The sequence below is a fragment of the Salmo salar genome, chromosome 21, assembly GCF_965601325.2.
Source record: "Salmo salar chromosome 21, fSalSal1, whole genome shotgun sequence".
NCBI classification, from domain to species: Eukaryota; Metazoa; Chordata; class Actinopteri; order Salmoniformes; family Salmonidae; genus Salmo; species Salmo salar.
In genome coordinates this window covers 31,872,700-31,892,823 of record NC_138311.1, presented here as the reverse complement: position 1 = coordinate 31,892,823, position 20,124 = coordinate 31,872,700, and the positions used below count along the sequence as shown (strand labels likewise).

The 20,124-nt window shown below is 41.6% G+C and overlaps 1 protein-coding gene across 3 annotated transcripts in view; it reads left to right on the top strand.

Moving 5' to 3' along the window:
* The first annotated feature begins 455 nt into the window (after positions 1-455).
* LOC106582063 (M-phase phosphoprotein 8) overlaps positions 456-20,124 on the top strand; it is a 37,311-nt gene continuing 17,642 nt past the window's right edge. For all 3 annotated transcript variants that reach the window (XR_001323236.3, XM_014164767.3, XM_014164765.3), the window contains exons 1-7: positions 456-787; positions 10,874-11,035; positions 11,943-12,938; positions 13,088-13,175; positions 13,567-13,803; positions 16,205-16,327; positions 18,495-18,583. Coding sequence is in view for 2 of the 3 variants with exons in the window: in XM_014164767.3 (XP_014020242.1) it covers positions 698-787; positions 10,874-11,035; positions 11,943-12,938; positions 13,088-13,175; positions 13,567-13,803; positions 16,205-16,327; positions 18,495-18,583 (1,785 nt within the window). In the remaining variant the exon portion in view is untranslated. The remainder of the gene's footprint in view (positions 788-10,873; positions 11,036-11,942; positions 12,939-13,087; positions 13,176-13,566; positions 13,804-16,204; positions 16,328-18,494; positions 18,584-20,124) is intronic.

Here is a 20,124-nt window from a genome sequence, read left to right as displayed (position 1 = left end):
AACCTTTTGAGGATCTGAGGACCCACGTCAAATCTTTTCAGTCTCCTGAGGGGGAATAGCGTCAGCATGGTGAATGTGTTGTTGCATTTATAGCAATGGTTATCAACTGTACTGCAGGGATGGAATGTAAGTTGCAGAACATTTAGGTTGTGGTGGTAGCTGCAGAGAGGTATTTGGGTGTACGAGACTTGACAGCAGAAGAGGTACAGGGTGTGTTGGTTGGTGGTGTACTGTCCTTTCAGGCTGTTGGCCTGAGGTAAGATACATTTAAATAATAGAGTAGGGTGGTGTTTTTTTTGTGAGTGTAGGGTTAGATGGTAGGGTATTGTTTTCTTCTTTCATTTTTTCTTTATTATTATCCCCCAAAAAATCAAGCAAAGTAAAAAGGAGATATACTCCAGTGTAGTAGGTGGCGGTAATACAACATTTATTGGATGCCAACTGCCTCATCGAAGAAGAAGAAGTCAACTACACGAAGAAGACGTATTTCCGCCTACTCAGTCAGCCCGCCTAGTCTATCAGCTCCCCCTCCTTAATGTTAGTTAACCAGCTAGCCTAACATACAGTTGTTGTGGCTAACAAAGCTAATAACAATTGCTAGCGTGTACTGTAGATAGTTAGCTATCTCGGGGCTTGGCTTTAATACCGGCGAAGGCATAATAAGATAATTATTGTTGTTTATTCCTGTGACGATAAAATGGCGGAAAAGCCAGAGGCTGGAGACAGCGAAGACGAGGTTGAAGATGTTTATGAAGTGGAGAGGATTATTGACATGCGAACGGAGGAGGTACAGTAACAAAGCAAGCTTGTTGTTAACTGAACGTTGCTGCTAGCTAGCAATCTACAGAATTTGACAATGACAACAATAAACACTAGGAACCGTTTTGTATTAAACTAAATAACGTTATATGGCTAGCTAACGCAGAGAAACGCTCAAATGTCCACGCACAGTTGACTGATGTATAAAATAAACAGTTAGTTAACTAGCCAACCGCAAAGGAAATGTCAATGGCTGCACAACTTTGCCCAGGCATCCGACGCCCCCCTCTTTGCACGAACATTAAAGCTTGGCCAGACAGACTGGTGTTATTCTTTCATCCACTGGACTTCAGCCAGTCCCACTTGCAGAGACTTGCCAAATAGAACAAACCCTCCGTGTTAACTCGTGTACAAAAAAAAAAGGAAATTAAATGTATGCATTCACTACTGTAAGTCGCTCTGGATAAGAGCGTCTGCTAAATGACAAAAATGTTTTAAAAAAATGTAAAAATGTACAACCAACTCATAACTAGCTTTAACTGTCCGTAGTAGGCAGCTGCAGAAAACTATATTCTGCTGTCATCTTTGTTTTTGTTATGTTGGCCATATATATTGACACTGTCTCTAGACATGTTCTATCTTCGAGCTTACTAAATACATTAGCAATGACGCTCCTTTTCCCACGGTGCATAATACAATGGTACACACCGTTCCTTTTGACGCCTATGACAATAATGAACAGGTCTTGGTGTTCTACAATAATGAGTCGACTTTCTTTGAGTTGTGGGTACAGCCAGGTGTCCTTGCAGAACATGACACTGGTCTCTTCTTGCTGGGTTGCACTGGTTATTCAGTGTTGCAGAACTGCATATTAGTTTGACATGGACCAGCTACTTTACCTGATTGACAGCCACAATAACACAGTGTAATCCTAATACTATAATATTGTAATGTTTTCTTAGAAGTATGCAGTCATTCAATGATCCAAATTCATTGGTGTAGAGACAGTGTCTATCATATTTCTTACACCAATTCAATGCTTTTATATGTATTATCAAATTGTATTTGTCATTTGCACTGAATACAACATATGTAGACCTTACAGTGAAATGCTTACTTACAAGCCCTTAACCAACAATGCAGTTTTGAGAAAAATATCAACAAAAAAAATCAGAAATTAAGTTACAAATAATTAAGAGCAGCAGTAAAATAACAATAGCAAGGCTATATACAGGGGGTACCGGTACAGAGTGAATGTGTGGGGCACCGATTAGTCGAGGTAATTGAGGTAATATATACATGTAGGTAGAGTTATTAAAGTGACTTATGCATAGATAATAACAGAGAGTAGCAACAGTGCAAGGGGGGGGGGGGGGGGCAATGCAAGTAGTCTGGGTAGCCTTTTGATGGGCTCCCGAGTGGCGCAGTGGTCTAAGACACTGCATCTCAGTGCAAGAGGCGTCACTGCAGTACCTGCTTCGAATCCAGGCTGCATCACATCGGCCGTGATTGAGAGTCCCGTAGGGCGGCGCACAATTGGCCCAGCTTTGGCCGGGGTAGTCATTGTAAATAAGAATTTGTTCTTAACTGACTTTCTAAATTATTATTATTATTTTTTTTAAATGGCATGGGGTAGAAGCCTCTTGGACCTAGACCTGGCGCTCTGGTACCGCTTGCCGTGTGGTAGCAGAGAGAACAGTCTATGACTAGGGTGACTGAAGTCAATTTTTAGGGCCTTCCTCTGACACAGCTTGGTATAGAGGTCCTGGATGGCAGGAAGCTTGGCCCCAGTGATGTACTGAGCCACACGCACTACCCATTGCGACGAACCATCAAGACGGGGTGAACAAGTGGGAGCGAACAACAGAGGAAGTGAAGAAGTGCACACTTTGGCGAAAAGGGGGTGGGAGGACTGGAGTTTGGCTAGGGTTTGTCTTCCCCTTGTCTGAGAACGGTTTGTAAAGTCCCCTGAGAATCAGACAGATGGCAACCACATTTCAGTCTGGTGAGATCACTGTACTACATACACTACACCAGGGATCATCAACTAGATTCAGCCCGCGTGCTGTTTTTTTATTGGTCAGGTGGCCGGAACATAATTACAAATCATTTGTAGACTGCAGATTGACCACAAGAAGCCCAAACAGATATGTTTGACTAAAACATAATCATTTCTTACCTTTGTATACCAGCACATCGTGTCTCTCTTATTATGCGTGGGAATACTTGAACTTATGTCCAACAACAAAAAATTACACACACATTATTTTTTTTCTCTAAAAACGTGTGGGGCCAAATAAAACCATCCATGGGCCAGTTGGGGAACCCTGCACTACACCACAGAAAAGAGCTGCTGTGTTGCCACACAAGATGGACCAGAAGGCTCCTCTGCAAACAAGTGTGTGTGTGTGTGTGTGTGTGTGTGAGAAATGGAGAGAGAACGGGAGAAAGAGAGGCTTGTCTGAGGCTTGTGTTTGTGATTGTCGCTCAATAGCAATTCCGTGAAAAACCCAGCCCCAGCAAAGCTCCGGAGGGGAGGGCAATATTGAATGAGAAGGAGGGGTGTGTGTGTAGGGATAGGGGGAGGTCTGGTGTCATTCACACAGCCAGTTCCTCTTATGTAACTGCTTTTGAGCTGAGGCATGAGAGTGGGAGAAAGGAAAACAAAGCCTCTGAGGAAGATGGAGTGGGGAGAGAGCAACCTGACTCTTTAAAAAAATAAATATATTATTTATAATCACAACAAGCCATGCACTGTGCTACAGTCACACTTGTACCCCACTTGAACCAGAACACGTTATTCACATGATCCAAACAAGCAAAGTCTCTCAAATTGTCAGAGAACTCTGCAGCCCCTGTCCCTTATTCCCTCTGACTAGAGCTCTCTGTTGTCCCAGTTCACTGGATAGGAGGGTGGGGACTGAAAATACTGGCTGTGTGCCACAGTGCTAAACACAGCCATTCAACTGAATGTGTGTTTGTCTCAGACGGAGCGGTCTATGAGTAGGCATGGGTCAAATCAAATGTATTTGTCACGTGCTTTGTAGACGAACAGTGAAATGCTTACATACGGGTCCATTTCAACAATGCAGAGTTAATACACAAGGAGTACCGGTACAGAGTCTATGTGCAGGGGTACGAGGTGAGGTAATATGTACATGTAGCAGGAAAATGTGATGTCGGACATTTATCGGCAGCGTTTGAATTTACCTGACATTTAAGAAATGTGCTGGACCCATGTGCATTGGTTGCATAACCTGATTAGGGCGTGCACCCACGGTTCTCATAATGACAAATCACATTTAGTTTATGGTAATTCATCGTAACAGAACATGCAACTTGGATACAGCGGCATGTGTCATTCTTACCGAATTTCGATGAGCAATTTGAAGATGTTAGAAGACATTGGCGGCGAATCCATAAGGCTAGTGGAAGCTAAGCTTTCCTTAAAGTACATTTAATTAAATTGCCAAAATGATATAGCCTAATTAGCTTACTCCTGTTTATACAGAAATCAAATAATTTAAAATAAGCTACTACACCAGAAAGCATGATTTGGCCACAGAAGATTATTAGCTTTATTTTAAATCGCATTGCCTACAGTCGGAAGGGCCCGCAATTTGGGCATAGTGTGCTGCAAATTCCGTATAGATGATTGTTGAGTTGCGACTGTCAGTGAAAAGTGGAGAGTCAGGAATATTGCAATATTTAAACATACAATCGCAGAATAACTGTTTGGAAAACAAATGGCTATTGCTGTAAAGAGAAGGCAATGAAGACTCCAATCTGTCTTTTAATGATCAAAATTCTCAACTTAATTGAGCGAAAAGTATTGTGTTTTATTAGCTCCAGCGGAGAACATTGGTCATATCCCCGGTGAGTGTGCATATTCACTGTCTGGATTATTGTGTCGGTGCCCAATGATAAAGAGGGCATTAATATCCTCCATCAGGTTAGAGGGACGTCATATTGTATTTGTCTCCCCTTTTCGTAGGCCTAATATATGGATCAGACAACGTTGTTTTTATTGATCTGTTTGTCAGTGTATTTGATATAGCCTAGGCCTACTCCAAGCCATTACACGCATTGAACAGTCTTTTTGCCAACAGTGATTGAGTTATGTTATTATCTAATCATCACATTAGGAATAGTAGGCTATCTTACATAAGTCTGCATTTTTATGGTGAAAAATTTCCCCAAAGCTTGAAATCCACACGCCGCATGTTAGAATAACTGCCCAGATTTTTGGCTCCCGAGTGGCGCAGCAGTCAAAGGCACTGCATCTCAGTGCTAGAGGCGTCACTGCAGACCCTGGTTCGATCCCGGGCTGTATCACAACCAGCCGTGATCGAAAGTCCCATAGGGCGGAGCACAATTGGTCCAGCGTTATCCGGGTTAGGGGAGGCCTGCGGTAGGCAGTAGAGGTCGACCGATTTAATCGGAATGGCCGATTTAACCTTTTACGGCTAGGGGTTCCGCTAGCGGAACGTTTTGACAACATCCGCTGAAATGGCAGAGCGCGAAATTCAAAAAAACTTCTTCGAAATATTTAACTTCCATACATTCACTAGTGCATTACACCAAATTAAAGCTTAACTTCTTGTTAATCTAGCCACCGTGTCAGATTTCAAAAAGGCTTTACGGCGAATGCAAACCATGCTATTATCTGAGGACAGCACCCCATCAAACAAACACATGACAATCATAATTCAACCCGCCAGGCGCGACACAAAACTCCAGAAATAACGATATAATTCATGCCTTACCTTTTGAAGATCTTCTTCTGTTGGCACTCTATGTGTCATAAACATCATAAATGGTCCTTTTTGTTCGATAAATTCCATCGTTATATCTCCAAAATGTCCATTTATTTGGCACGTTTGATAAAAAAAAAACACCGGTTCTAACTCGTGCAACATGACTACAAAATATCTAATAAGTTACCTGTAATCTTGATCCAAACATTTCAAACAACTTTCCTAATACAACTTTAGGTATTTTTTTAACGTAAATAATAAATAAAATTTGAGACGGGATAAACTGTGTTCAATACCGGACGAAAACAAAGTTGGGCGAACTTTCAGGTCACGCGCCCCAACCACAACAGTACACTAGACTCGACCCTCGTTCTGAACAGCCATACTTCTTCATTACTCAAAAGAAAAACATCAACCAATTTCTAAAGACTGTTGACATCCAGTGGAAGCGATAGGAACTGCAAACATGTGCCTTTAGAAATCTAGATCCACATAGAAAAACCATTGAAAACACTGTCACCTCAAAAAAAAAAATCCTGGATGGTTTGTCCTCGGGGTTTCGCCTGCCAAATAAGTTCTGTTATACTCACAGACATAATTTTAACAGTTTTAGAAACTTTAGAATGTTTTCTATCCAAATCTACCAATTATATGCATAACCTAGCTTCTGGGCCTGAGTAGCAGGCAGTTTACTTTGGGCACGCTTTTCATCCAAAATTCTGAATGCTGCCCACTATCCTAAAAAGTTAATTAGGGCTGATTTGAAAGTTTTCATAACAATCGGTAATCGTTATTTTTGGACACCGATTCTGGCCGATTACATTGCACTCCACGAGGAGACTGCGTGGCAGGCTGACTACCTGTTATGTGAGTGCAGCAAGGAGCCAAGGTAAGGTGCTAGCTAGCAATAAACTTATCTTATTAAACACAATCAATCTTAACATAATCACTAGTTAACTACACATGGTTGATGATATTACTAGTTTATCTAGCTTGTCCTGCATTGCATATAATTGATGCGGTGCCTTTTAATTTATCATTGAATCACAGCCTACTTCACCAAACAGGTGATTTAACAAGCGATAAAATTGTCTCTGGCCAATTGTCCGGCAGAAAAATAAAAAATCCCATTGCGATAGAATTTAAGCAATAAAGCCAGAGAAGGTGTGGTATATGGCTAATATACCACGGCTGGTTTGAGTCCTGAATGCTGATTGGCTGACATCCGTGGTATAACAGACCGTATACCACAGATATGACAAAACATGTTCTTTTACTGCTCTAATTACGTTACTAACCAACTTATAATAGCAATAAGGCACCTTGGGGCTTAGTGGTATATGGCCAATATACCATGGCTAAGGTCTGTATCCAGGCACTCCGCTTTGCGTCTTGTATATTAACAGCCCTTAGCTGTGTTATATTGGCCATATACCACACTCCCTCCTGCCTTATTGCTTATTTAGCCTATTCATTGATGGATATACCAGTCGATGTAAAAACGTGTGACTGGTAATGCTTATCTGTCTAGGTTAATTTGCATAATCTAGTGGAATTAAATTGCAGTTAGTGTACAGTATATTTCTTATGTATCCTATTTATCACACGTGCACAACATACAGAGCCTTTGAGTGGAAAATCTGTCAGACGGTACAAGAGCTGCTGCTGCAGCATCTTGTGGTGCTTTCAAGACAACTGGGAACTCGTAAAATACGAGGTGAAATCATGACATCAGTGATCTTCAGTTCGGAAAGTCGACGCTTTAGAAAGAGTCCAGAGTTCCCGAGTTGGATGAGCGTTCAAAACGATTTTCGGAGCTTGTTTTTTCCCCAGTTACCAGTTAGTTGTCTTGAAAGCACTGAAGTCGGAGATTTCCGAGTTCTCAGTTGTTTTGAACAGTGCATCAAATGGCAACGGAAGACTGGCTTCATCAGCACGTCACACATCACTTTGCAATGAGCTGGAGGCGGTATGCATTTTGAAAAAGTACTTAATTGTTTGAAACCTGAACATTTTAATACATATTATGAGGCATGTCTTACCTTGCTTCAAAGTAGCGTATTAGATCTCCTCTTTTTCATATTTTTTTATGGATATTTTCATCTCTGTCACATGAAACCGCTTGCATGTGCAGTGCCTATTTGACAACGGTGTTTTCCTGCTAATTGCATTATGGAATTAACATTCGCTCATAGCCTACTGCCTTGTGCACCTGGCTACGTTTATAATGTGAAGAAATAATAGTTTCTCAATTTAAAGCTAAACGTTCTGATCTGTTTCATCAGATTCATTGCTTTTTAACATTTTATTATGTATCCTAGGCCTACTGGTTGTATGAATTTGGGAGCTGTTGTTCCACAACTGTCCAAGAGTCGGCTTTGGAATAGGCTTCGACAAGCTGACCAATATAATTCGTAGCCTAAACTTTTCTACTATAGTAGATTGAAATGTTCAAGTGATTTTGCTGTTCATTACTTGTCTTGTTGGCTGAGGAAAAGTAAATGCGGACTGTTATTCTAACATCTTCAAAGTGCACTTCAGAATTCGGTAAGAAGAACCGCACATTGTTGCATCCTTGACTTGCATGTTCTGTTAATATGAATTACCATATTCTAAATGTGATTTCTGTCATTCTGAACACCGTGGGTGGATGCCCTAATCAGTTTACGGACCCAATGCATATGGGATTGGTCAATTTCTCAAATATTCGGTAAATTAAAATGTTGCGTGTCAACTGTCGGGTGCCAGATTCTCCTAATGGAATCCCTGGTGTGGTGTCAATATATGTGGGGGTAGAGGCCAGTGACTGTGCATAGAACCAGTGCAAGAGTCAGTGCAAATCAAAAGGGGGTCAATGCAAATAGTCAGGGTAGCCGTTTGATTAACTGTTCAGTAGTCTTATGACTTGGTTAAAGGCTGTTCAGGAGCCTTTTGGTCCCAGACTTGGTCCTCTGGTACTGATTGCCGTGTGGTAGCAGAGATAAGACTATGACTTGGGTGGCTGGAGTCTTTGAAAATGCTTAAGGCCTTCCTCTGACACCGCCTGTATATAATTGTTTTATGCTTATTGCACATTTATAAAGCAGACTACACAGCCAGTATAACAGTCTTTGGCCAAAATTCTGCTAGCTGACAAACTGAATCAATGTTCATTGATACTCCTGTTTTAGTAACATCTGCTCTGCGAGCAATTTGAAGAGTTGAGACATAAAAATGGTATCATTAGAAAGGTTAACTTCTCTATTACAGTAAAATAATGTCTCTGTTTCAGTGTCCATATGACTGTTTCTGTTGGACCAAACCAGTTGTCAGAGAGGAAGAAGTGATCTCTCATATTTGTTGTGAGGGGCTTGTGTGAGTATGTGTGTGCGCAAACAGAGAGGATGACTGTTTCTCTCCTGCCAAAATCTGTCCAAAATAAGCCCAAGTCATTGGGACAATGACTCCCGTTGTTAGGGCGGAGACATGGGCATGTTGTCATTATATACAGATCTCTGGTGTAAATGATAGGTGCACAGAAGGAGCGAAGGAGACGAGATCAAAAATTCAACACGAGAAAAAGCGGACATACAGTTGTAGTCGGAAGTTTACATACACTTAGGTTGAAGTCATTAAAACTCGTTTTTCAACCACTCCACAAATTTCTTGTTAATTAACAAACTATAGTTTTGGCAAGTCGGTTAGGACATCTACTTTGTGCATGACACAAGTAATTTTTCCAACAATTGTTTACAGACAGATTATTTCACTTATAATTCACTGTATCACAATTCCAGTGGGTCAGAAGTTTACATATACTAAGTTGACTGCCTTTAAACAGCTTGGAAAATTCCAGGAAATTATGTCATGGCTTTAGAAGCTTCTGATTGGCTAATTGTCATAATTTGAGTCAATTGGAGGTGTACCTGTGGATGGAGTTCAAAGCCTACCTTCAAACTCAGTGCCTCTTTGCTTGACATCATGGGAAAATCAAAATAATAAAAAAATTGTAGACCTCCACAAGTCTGGTTCATCCTTGGGAGAAATTTCCAAAAGGCTGAAGGTACCACGTTCATCTGTACAAACAATAGTACGCAAGTATAAACCACATGGGACCACGCAGCCGTCATACCGCTCAGGAAGGAGACGCGTTCTGTCTCCTAGAGATGAATGTACTTTGGTGCGAAAAGTGCAAATCAATCCCAGAACAACAGCAAAGGACCTTGTGAAGATGCTGGAGGAAGCAGGTACAAAAGTATCTATATCCACAGTAAAACAAGTCCTATATTGACATAACCTGAAAGGCCGCTCAGCAAGGAAGAAGCCACTGCTCCAAACCCGCCATAAAACAGCCAGACTACGGTTTGCAACTGCACATGGGGACAAAGATCGTACTTTTTGGAGAAATGTCCTTTGGTCTGATGACACAAAAATAGAACTGTTTGGCCATAATGACCATTGTTATGTTTGGAGGAAAAAGGGGGAGGCTTGCAAGCCTCGTGAAACACGGGGGTGGCAGCATCATGTTGTGGGGGTGCGTTACTGCAGGAGGGACTGGTGCACTTCACAAAATAGATGGCATCATGAGGGAGGAAAAGTATGTGGATATATTGAAGCAACTTCAAGACATCAGTCAGGAAGTTAAAGCTTGGTCACAAAATTGTTTTCCAAATGGACAATGACCCCAAGCATACTTCCAAAGTTGTGGCAAAATGGCTTAAGGACAACAAAGTCAAGGTATTGGTGTGGCCATCACAATGCCCTGACCTCAACCCTATAGAAAATGTGTGGGCAGAACTGAAAAAGCGTGTGCGAGCAAGGAGGCCTACAAACCTGACTCAGTTACACCAGCTCTGTCACGAGGAATGGGCCAAAATTCACCCAACTTATTGTGGGAAGCTTGTGGAAGGCTACCCAAAACGTTTGACCCAAGTTCAACAATTTAAAGGCAATGCTACCAAATACTAATTAAGTGCATGTAAACTTCTGACCCACTGGGAATGTGATGAAAGAAATAAAAGCTGAAATAAATCCCTCTCTACTATTATTCTGACATTTCACATTCTTAAAATAAAGTGGTGATCCTAGCTGACCAATGACAGGGAATGATTAAATGTCAGGAATTGTGAAAAACTGAGTTTTTAAATGTATTTGGTTAAGGTGTATGTAAACTTCCGACTTCAACTGTAAATGCTCACACAAAAAGAATGTGTTTTTTGTGATACAGACGTTTTGGAATATCATGCAAATACATAAATCCAAATGAATTTGCTATATCACCAAACCCTAACAGTCAGTTTTCATTTTCTGCAATGAAAACATTTCCAGCAAGCATTCTCATATTGCTCTCACCCACATGTATTTGTCCTTGTCTTTAGGGGGAGGTCCTGTACCGCGTTCGCTGGAAGAACTACTCATCTGACGAAGACACCTGGGAGCCTGAGGCCCACCTGGAGGATTGCAGGGAGGTGCTGCTGGTCTACAAGAGGGCTCTGGCAGAGGCTAAGGTCAAGAAAGACCAAGATGCTAAGAAGGGCATGGTAAGTCCTATCCAGGAAGATCATAGCCACCATAAGAAAGTCTTGGTGAGTCTAATTGCTGGGATGGAATATTTTTGATTTTTAGGACTGACTTTTACACTAACTACACTGACAAATATAAACGCAACATGTAAAGAAACATGTCGTGTTTCATGAGCTGAAATAAGATCCCAAACATTTTTCAGATGCATTAAAAGATTATTTCTCTCCAATTCTGTGCACCAATTTGTTTATACAAATCCTTGTTAGTGAGCATTTCTCCTTTGCCAAGATAATCCATCCACCTAACACGTGTGGCATATCAAGAAGCTGATTAAACTGCATGGTCATTGCACAGGTGCATCTTGTACTGGGGACAATAAAAGGCCACTCTAAAATGTGCAGTTTTGTCACACAACACAATGCCACAGATGTCTCAAGTTTTGAGGGAGCACGCAATTGGCATGCTGACTGTAGGAATGTCCACCAGAGCTGTTGCCAGAGAATTTAATGTTATTTTCTCTACCACAAGACGCCTAATGTCGTTTTAGAGAATTTAGCAGTACGTCCAACCGGCCTCACATCCGCAGACCACTTGTAACCATGCCAGCCTAGGAGCTGTTGGATCGTCTGAGACCAGCTGTCCAGACAGTTAAGGAAACTGAGGAGTATTTCTGTCTGTAATAAAGCCTTTTTGTGTGGAAAAACTAAGTCTGATTGGCTGGGCCTGGCTCCCCAACCATGGCTACGCTCCTGCCCAGTCATGTCAAATCCATATATTAGGGCCTGATGAATGTATTTTAATTGGCTGTAACTCAGTAAAATCGTTGAAATTGTTGCATGTTGCGTTTATATTTTTGTTCAGTATACATTTGAGTAACTGATATCACTTTCTATGGCTGATGTGAATGTCCCCTCTTCTCTGTAGAAGCTGCCCATGAAGAGTGACGTGTTCGATGCCGACTCTGACAGCGACAGTGATAAAGACAAGCCCACAGAGCTGCCTGTCAAGAAAAAGAAAAAAAAGAAGCCCCAAGAAGAAGAGGCACTTCTCCCGAAAGAGAAGAGGAAAAAGAAGAAAGACAAGCGCAAGGAGGACTTCAGGCCTCGTCCGGCACCAGAGTCTGATGAAGAGGAGCTTTCCCCTCCCCCGACCCCGGGCCGCAATACCAAGATGTCCGACTCCAAGAAGAGATTTGTTGAAACTGATGATGAGGAAGAAGCCCCCGTGCCCTCCAAGAAGCACAGGAAGGACAAAGCCAAGGATGGAGGGAAGCATAGGAAAAAAGATAACATCGAGGAAGGGAAGAAGAAAAAGACAAAGAAGGATCAAAGGGGTGATCTGGAGTCCACTGAAGATGAGGCCACCGCCCCCCTAGAAGAGGAGCTTAGCGAGGGGCCATCTGAGTCCCAGACGGATGATACCACACCAACTGAAAAGTCTCGCACTGATGACAAGCCCAAGAATAAGAAGGGAAAGTCAGAACTGAAATTGCAGGGCATCAAGGACTTCCTTCAGGACAGGAAAGGTAAGAAGCCGGAAACTACTTCACCCACGCTCTCCACAAGCGGCCTTGCAAAACTCAAGAGCCTCGCCTCCTTCAAGAGCCAGAGCCGGGATGAGCCCACACCAACCTCTGACTCCAGCGACACCCCAGCCCACGTCCACAAGAAGGCCAAGGGCAAGAGCCAGGAGGCCACCTCTGCGCCACCGAAAATCCCCTCATCCTCCTTTGGTGCAGGGGCCAGCACCAGTAAGGCCCGAGAGGAGGAGTCTAAAGAGGAAGTGTGCGGGGATAAGGAACCAGCCACCTCCACTAACCTGTTTGAGAAGTTCCTGTTGAACTGCGAGGCCAAGGACCGCGTTCCCCGCAAACAGATGGTCCACCAGCCCACCTCTGCAGAGAACACTAAACCACCGAAGGTAAACCAAGCAGCTTTGCACTACTTGTAGTGAGGTTAGTAAATCAATGCTGGTGGTATAGCCAGCGGGAAGGCCCTCACTGTTAGGCTTTCAGCTCATCTTAAGCTGCCTCAAGTCAAATCTTAAATATATTTATGTAAAAATTTCAGCTCATAGGGAAAGTTGAAAAAAGGACCAAGCCGACAAAGGAGTCACCTGCTCGGAAGCCAGAGCCAGACAAGACCAAACATAAAGACGGTAAGAAGAGTTACAAGTTCCATTGTTAAGTTTACACTATCGGGCAGGGGTGTGAAACGCATTCTATGGAGGGCCTTGTGTCTGCTGGTTTAAGTTTTTTCCTTTCAATTAAGACCTAGACAACCAGGTAAGGAGTTCCTTACTAATTAGTGACCTTAATTCATCAATCAAGTACAAGGGAGAAGCAAAAACCCGCAGAGACTGGGCCCTCCGTGGAATGAGTTTGACACGTGCTATAGGGCTTTCATTGAATTACCGATAAATGTAGTGGACGCAGCCACTACATAGTGACTCAACCAAGACGTTTTAACTGACATGATGCCTGTTGCGTATTCCAACTTTTTATTTGTTTATTTTCACTTAACTAACATTATTTGTTCCTCTCTAATAGCATTTCGGCCCAGTCAGAGCCCCGCTGCTGTGGAGACTAGTGACAAGGCGGAGGCAGAGGACGAACCCGCCCAGAAGTCAAAGTTTGGCGGAGAGGAACGGAGGGAGGAGGCTCAACGCTTGGAGAGGAGGACCCAAGACGATGACAGAAGGAGGAGGAGGAGGGAAGACAGCGAGCCACGCCTCTTCATTGCCTGCGACGACAATCAAGATGCCTTGGAGAGCGCTGACAAGTCTGGTACGCCACAGAACCATCTCACATGGAAAAGTCAACACACATACACACACTCAGTGTAGACATGCATCCATTACAAAAATACCATATTGCTTACACCTATCCTAGGGCTGTTACGTATTACCACCATACCGGCGGTCACGAATCATGACTGCAGGCAAATTCCACGTGACTGTTTAGTCAGAGTAACTAGGCTTCTCAAAGCTGCTCTGATGCTGCTGATGGTCGTTAATAGCCCACCAAACTTTCTAACTACCAGTCGCTAATGGCCAGGTACTCAACGCTCTATTGTCCCTCTAATCACTATGTAATTGAAAATCTAATCAAACACTTCGAGAGCCCATGAACTCATGTTGCGGCAACATTTCTATAGGCTATGCAATTGTGTGAGAAAACAGAATTTTGATGGCGGCCTCTATTAAAAAAGACGAGGATCCCATCAGCTTTCTTTAAGATAGGCCTACTATATTTATTTATCAACTTTCCTAATATTAAGCACATTACTTTGCTTTACAACAGGATAATTTCACACATATTCCAAAGTTTGGGGTCACTTAGAAATGTCCTTGTTTTTGAAAGAAAATCACTTTTTTTGTCCATTAAAATATCATCACATTCATCAGAAATACAGTGTAGACATTGTTAATGTTGTAAATAACTATTGTAGTTGGAAACAGCTGATTGAATGGAATATCTACTTAGGTGTACAGAGATCCATTATCAGCAAACATAACTCCTGTGTTCCAATGGCACGTTGTGTTAGCTAATCCAAGTTTATCATTTTACATTTACATTTAAGTCATTTAGCAGACGCTCTTATCCAGAGCGACTTACAAATTGGTGCATTCACCTTATGATATCCAGTGGAACAACCACTTTACAATAGTGCATCTAAATCTTTTAGGGGGGGGGGGGGGGTTAGAAGGATTACTTTATCCTATCCTAGGTATTCCTTAAAGAGGTGGGGTTTCAGGTGTCTCCGGAAGGTGGTGATTGACTCCGCTGTCCTGTTAAAAGGCTAACAGCTGAAAACTGTTGTGCTGATTTAAATAAGCAATAAAACTGGCCTTATTTAGACTAGTTGAGTATCTGGAGTATCAGCATTTGTGGGTTAGATTACAGGCTCAAAATGGCCAGAAACAAAGAACTTTCTTCTGAAACTGTCTATTCTTGTTCTGAGAAATGAAAGCTATTCCATGCGAGAAATTGCCAAGAAACTGAAGATCTCGTACAACGCTGTGTACTACTCCCTTCACCGAACAGTGCAAACTGGCCCTAACCAGAATAGAAAGAGCAGTGGGAAGCCCAGGTGCACAAGTGAGCAAGAGAACAAGTACATTAGAGTGTCTGGTGCCAATAAGATAGGATATACTGTTGTTCACTAAATTAAGTTGAGGATTTTGATAACTTAAAGACACTTAGTATTTTCATTTTCTTCTCTTTACAGCAATAACAATTTGCTTTCCAAACTATGTTTTCCAGTGATTGTATTTGGAAATATTGCCATGTGTCTGGTTTGGCCTCTTTTCAGACAACTCAAAAATAATCTGCCCAAATTGCACACTGCCTTTCCTTCCGACTGAAGGCAATACTATTTAAAATAATCCACAACTTATTTTATTTTTTAAAGAAGCTAATGATCCAAATCATGCTTTAGTAGCCTATTTTGAATTATTTTATTTCTGTGTAGACAGGAGTAGGCTAATTAGGCTATATAATTTTGGCAATTTACTTCAGGAAAGCTTCCCCTAACCTTATGAACATGCTGCCTATGCTTGCATATTAAAACGTAACCGCATGTAACCTCCATTCGCTATTCGAGTGCAGGCTACTGATGACGTTTTTTTGCTCACTCCCTCCGAAATCGTTTGGAGAAAATGTCCTATTTTATTTAGCTATGTTCAATTGTATTCTTCGTAGTATAAAATAATGCCACGGAATTCTAAGCAAATCTTGTCTGCTAAATGAGCTAGTGTAGCCCACAGCCATATGGCATAGCCAGATCAGGGCCTAACATAAGGAAAACTCAGAATATGCTATTCTGTTCTTCTGAAATGGGCTACATTTTCTTCATAGATTTCTTTAGACCTGTCTAAAATAAATAATAGATTTGTTGTGATGGTGTAGGCTATATTAAATTGATTTATTAGACTTTTTAAAATGTAGATATTCCAACTGTCTGCATCAGTGGCTTGTAGGCTATGCGTGGAAACCAGGAGATGCTAAACGTGTTTATTTTTATTAACGGTCAATGAGACCCGCAGTTGTTTGCATGACAATCATCATGACCGCCACAGCAATACACCTATCCAATCCTTTCAGATCTAGGGGTAGGGGCTGTTTTTGGACAGAGACCCTCCAAATGGCCATGTGAAATAATACTGATGTGGTTTGTGACTAACAGACAAAGGACAAGCCTCTCTTAACCTTGGAATGGACCTCAACTTGGACTGGATGACACTGGAGGACTTTCAGAAACATTTGAACGGAGAGGATGAGATTCTCTCTGCTCCACCACTATCTCCCAGTAAGTGTCTACCATAAAATTAGAATAAACATTCAAATAGTGGTATAAAAGGTCAGCCATTTTAGTCAGGAAGTTGGTCAACCATGGTTTGCCAGTGCTGTGATAAAAGCTAGCTAACAGACCAGTTTTAGAGGAACGATTACATTAATTTATCAAATTAACTGCCAATATGCCAACATTCCATTCAAACAATGCAGTCAATTCGCAGCCATACACTGACTGAAATCAGTTGATTATACGACTTAGACAAGTTGTAAAAGTACTGATTATTGTATTTACATTTTTTTAAATGTAACCTTTATTTAACTAGGCAAGTCAGTTAAGAACAAATTCTTATTTACAATGACGGCCTACACCGGCCAAACCCGGACGACGCTGAGCCAATTGAGTGCCGCCCTATGGGACTCCCAATCACGGCTGTTTGTGATACAGCCTGGAATCGAACCAGGGTGTCTCTAGTGACGCCTCTAGCACTGGGACCACTGAGCCACTCGGGAGCCCTGTTATATAATAGTACTGAGAAATGTATGGTCTGTTTACATATATTTTGGATGCTATTTATACAGAAAATGTGTATAAAACCCATATTTATAATTATATGACAATATTTTAGGTTGACACTAATTCTATTACACAATTTCTGATATACAGTTGAAGTCGGAAGTTTACATACACCTTAGCCAAATACATTTATACTCAGTTTTTCACAATTCCTGACATTTAATCCTAGTAAAAATTCCCTGTCTTAGGTCAGTTAGATCACCACTTTATTTTAAGAATGTGAAATGTCAGAATAATAGTAGAGAGGGATTTATTTCAGCTTTTATTTCTTTCATCACATTCCCAGTGGGTCAGAAGTTTACATACACTCAATTAGTATTTTGTAGCATTGCCTTTAAATTGTTTTATTTGGGTCAAATGTTTTGGGTAGCCTTCCACAAGCTTCCCACAATAAGTTGGGTGAATTTTAGCCCATTCCTCCTGACAGAGCTGGTTTAACTGAGTCAGGTTTGTAGGCCTCCTTGCATAACGATGGTCATTATGACCAAACAATTCTATTTTTGTTTCATCAGACCAGAGGACATTCCTCCAAAAAGTACGATCTTTGTCCCCATGTGCAGTTGCAAACTGTAGTCTGGCTGTTTTATGGCGATTCTGGAGCTGTGGCTTCTTCCTTGCTGAGCGGCCTTTCCGGTTATGTCGATATAGGACTCGTTTTACTGTGGATATAGATACTTTTGTACCTGTTTCCTACAGCATCTTCACAAGGTCCTTTGCTGTTGTTCTGGGATTGATTTGCACTTTTCGCACCAAAGTACATTAATCTCTAGGAGACAGAACGCGTCTCCTTCCTGAGCGGTATGACGGCTGCGTGGTCCCATGGTGTTTATACTTGCGTACTATTGTTTGTACAGATGAACGTGGTACCTTCAGCCGTTTGGAAATTGCTCCCAAGGATGAACCAGGTCTACAATTTTTTTTCCTGAGATCTTGGCTGAATTCTTTTGATTTTCCCATGATGTCAAGCAAAGAGGCACTGAGTTTGAAGGTAGGCCTTGAACTATATCCACAGGTACACCTCCAATTGACTCAAATTATGTCAATTAGCCTATCAGAAGCTTCTAAAGCCATGACATCATTTTCAAAGCTGTTTAAAGGCACAGTCAACTTAGTATATGTAAACTTCTGACCCACTGGAATTGTGATAAAGTGAAATCTGTCTGTAAATAATTGATGGAAAAATTACTTGTCATGCACAAAGTAGATGTCCTAACTGACTTGCCAAAACTATAGTTTGTTAACAAGAAATTTATGGAGTGGTTGAAAAACGAGTTTTAATGACTCCAACCTAAGTCTATTTAAACTTCTGACTTCAATTGTATCACGTCTTTCTTTTATTTTCCTGCATAAGTAAAATCTGGATTATGCCTCTACTGCCATTAATTCCAATTAGACTGGTTTGGATTTGCCATTTTCACCCCATTCTGGAACTTTGAGGGTTTATGACACAACCCCTCTAGTAATTTAATAGTTTAATATGTTGTCTACCCCCTTTCTCATGTTTTCCCAGATTTCTCTCAACATCGGCTGTACGTGAACTGCTCGCTTCCACACACTATGTACATAGATGTAGACAACTACTGATGTGAATCTGTGTGTCCCTCAGGTGAGCTGCGTGATGCAGTGAAAAGCGGGGATTACATGTCTGTGAAACTTGCACTCAATTCCAAAGAGGATTACAATCTAGACCAGGAGGTACGTTCCATGTTCTAAATAATATTTTTAGCCCAATCCCAGAGTATCGGTCACCGGCATTCTCCTCCCCGCTTCCCTCCTGTCTTTGGGGATCCCCAGCTGTTCCACATATTTATTCAGCACTAACTATTCACAATTAGTCAAATAAAGATGTTTAACTTTTGTTAAAGTAGCCTATGTGTGTGGTCATACTTGTGAGTTCATTCAAATGAGGACACTCTTCTCACAAGCTTTAGCCTGGTTCTCGGGTTTTCAAACGTATACATACATTAACCAACTTGGGTGACAACAGATCCGCTTTTAAAGTGTACGTTAACTATTGGATATACACTACCCGTCAAAAGTTTTAGAACACCTACTCATTCAAGGGTTTTTATTTTATTTTTACTATTTTCTACATTGTAGAAAAATAGTAAAGACATCAAATCTATGAAATAACACAAGGAATCATGTAGTAACCAAAAAAGTGTTAAATCCAGGTAAAAAATCAAAATAGATCTTATATTTGAGATTCTTCAAATAGTCACCCTTTGCCTTGATGACAGCTTTGCACACTCAACCAGCTTCATGAGGTAGTCACCTGAAATGCATTTCAATTAACAGGTGTACCTTCTTAACAGTTAATTTGTGGAATTTCTTTCCTTCTTAATACATTTGAGCCAATCAGTTGTGTTGTGACAAGGTAGGGGTGGTATACAGAAGATAGCCCTATTTGGTAAAAGACCAAGTCCATATTATGGCAAGAACAGTTCAAATAAGCAAAGAGAAATGACAAAATTACTTTAAGACATGAAGGACAGTCATTACGGAACATTTCAAGAACTTTTAACCCATCAAGCGCTGTGATGAAACTGGCTCTCATGAGGACCACCACAGGAATGGAAGACCCAGCGTTACCTCTGGTGCAGAGGATAAGTTCATTAGAGTTACCAGCCTCAGAAATTGCAGCCCAAGTCAATGCTTCAAGTTCAAGTAACAGACACATCTCAACATCAACTGCTCAGAGGAGACTGCGTGAATCAGGCCTTCATGGCCAACTTGCTGCACAGAAACCACTACTAAAGGACACCAGTAAGAAGAGACTTGCTTGGGTCAAGAAACACGAGAAATGGACATTAGACTGGTGGAAATCTGTCCTTTGGTCTGATGAGTCCAAATGTGAGAGATTTTCTGGTTCCAACCGCCGTGTCTTTGCGAGACGTGTCTTTGCGAGACGTGTCTTTGCGAGACGTGTCTTTGCGAGACGTGTCTTTGCGAGACGTGTCTTTGCGAGACGTGTCTTTGCGAGACGTGTCTTTGCGAGACGTGTCTTTGCGAGACGTGGTGTGGGTGAACGGATGATCTCTGCATGTGTATTTCCCACCTTAAAGCATGGAGGAGGTGTTATGGTGTGGAGGTGCTTTGCTGTTGACACTGTGTGTGATTTATTTATAATTCAAGGCACACTTAACCAGCAATCTGCAGTAATACGCTGTCCAATCTGGTTTGGCCTTAGTCCCACTATCATTTGTTTTTCAACAGGACAATGACCCAATACACCG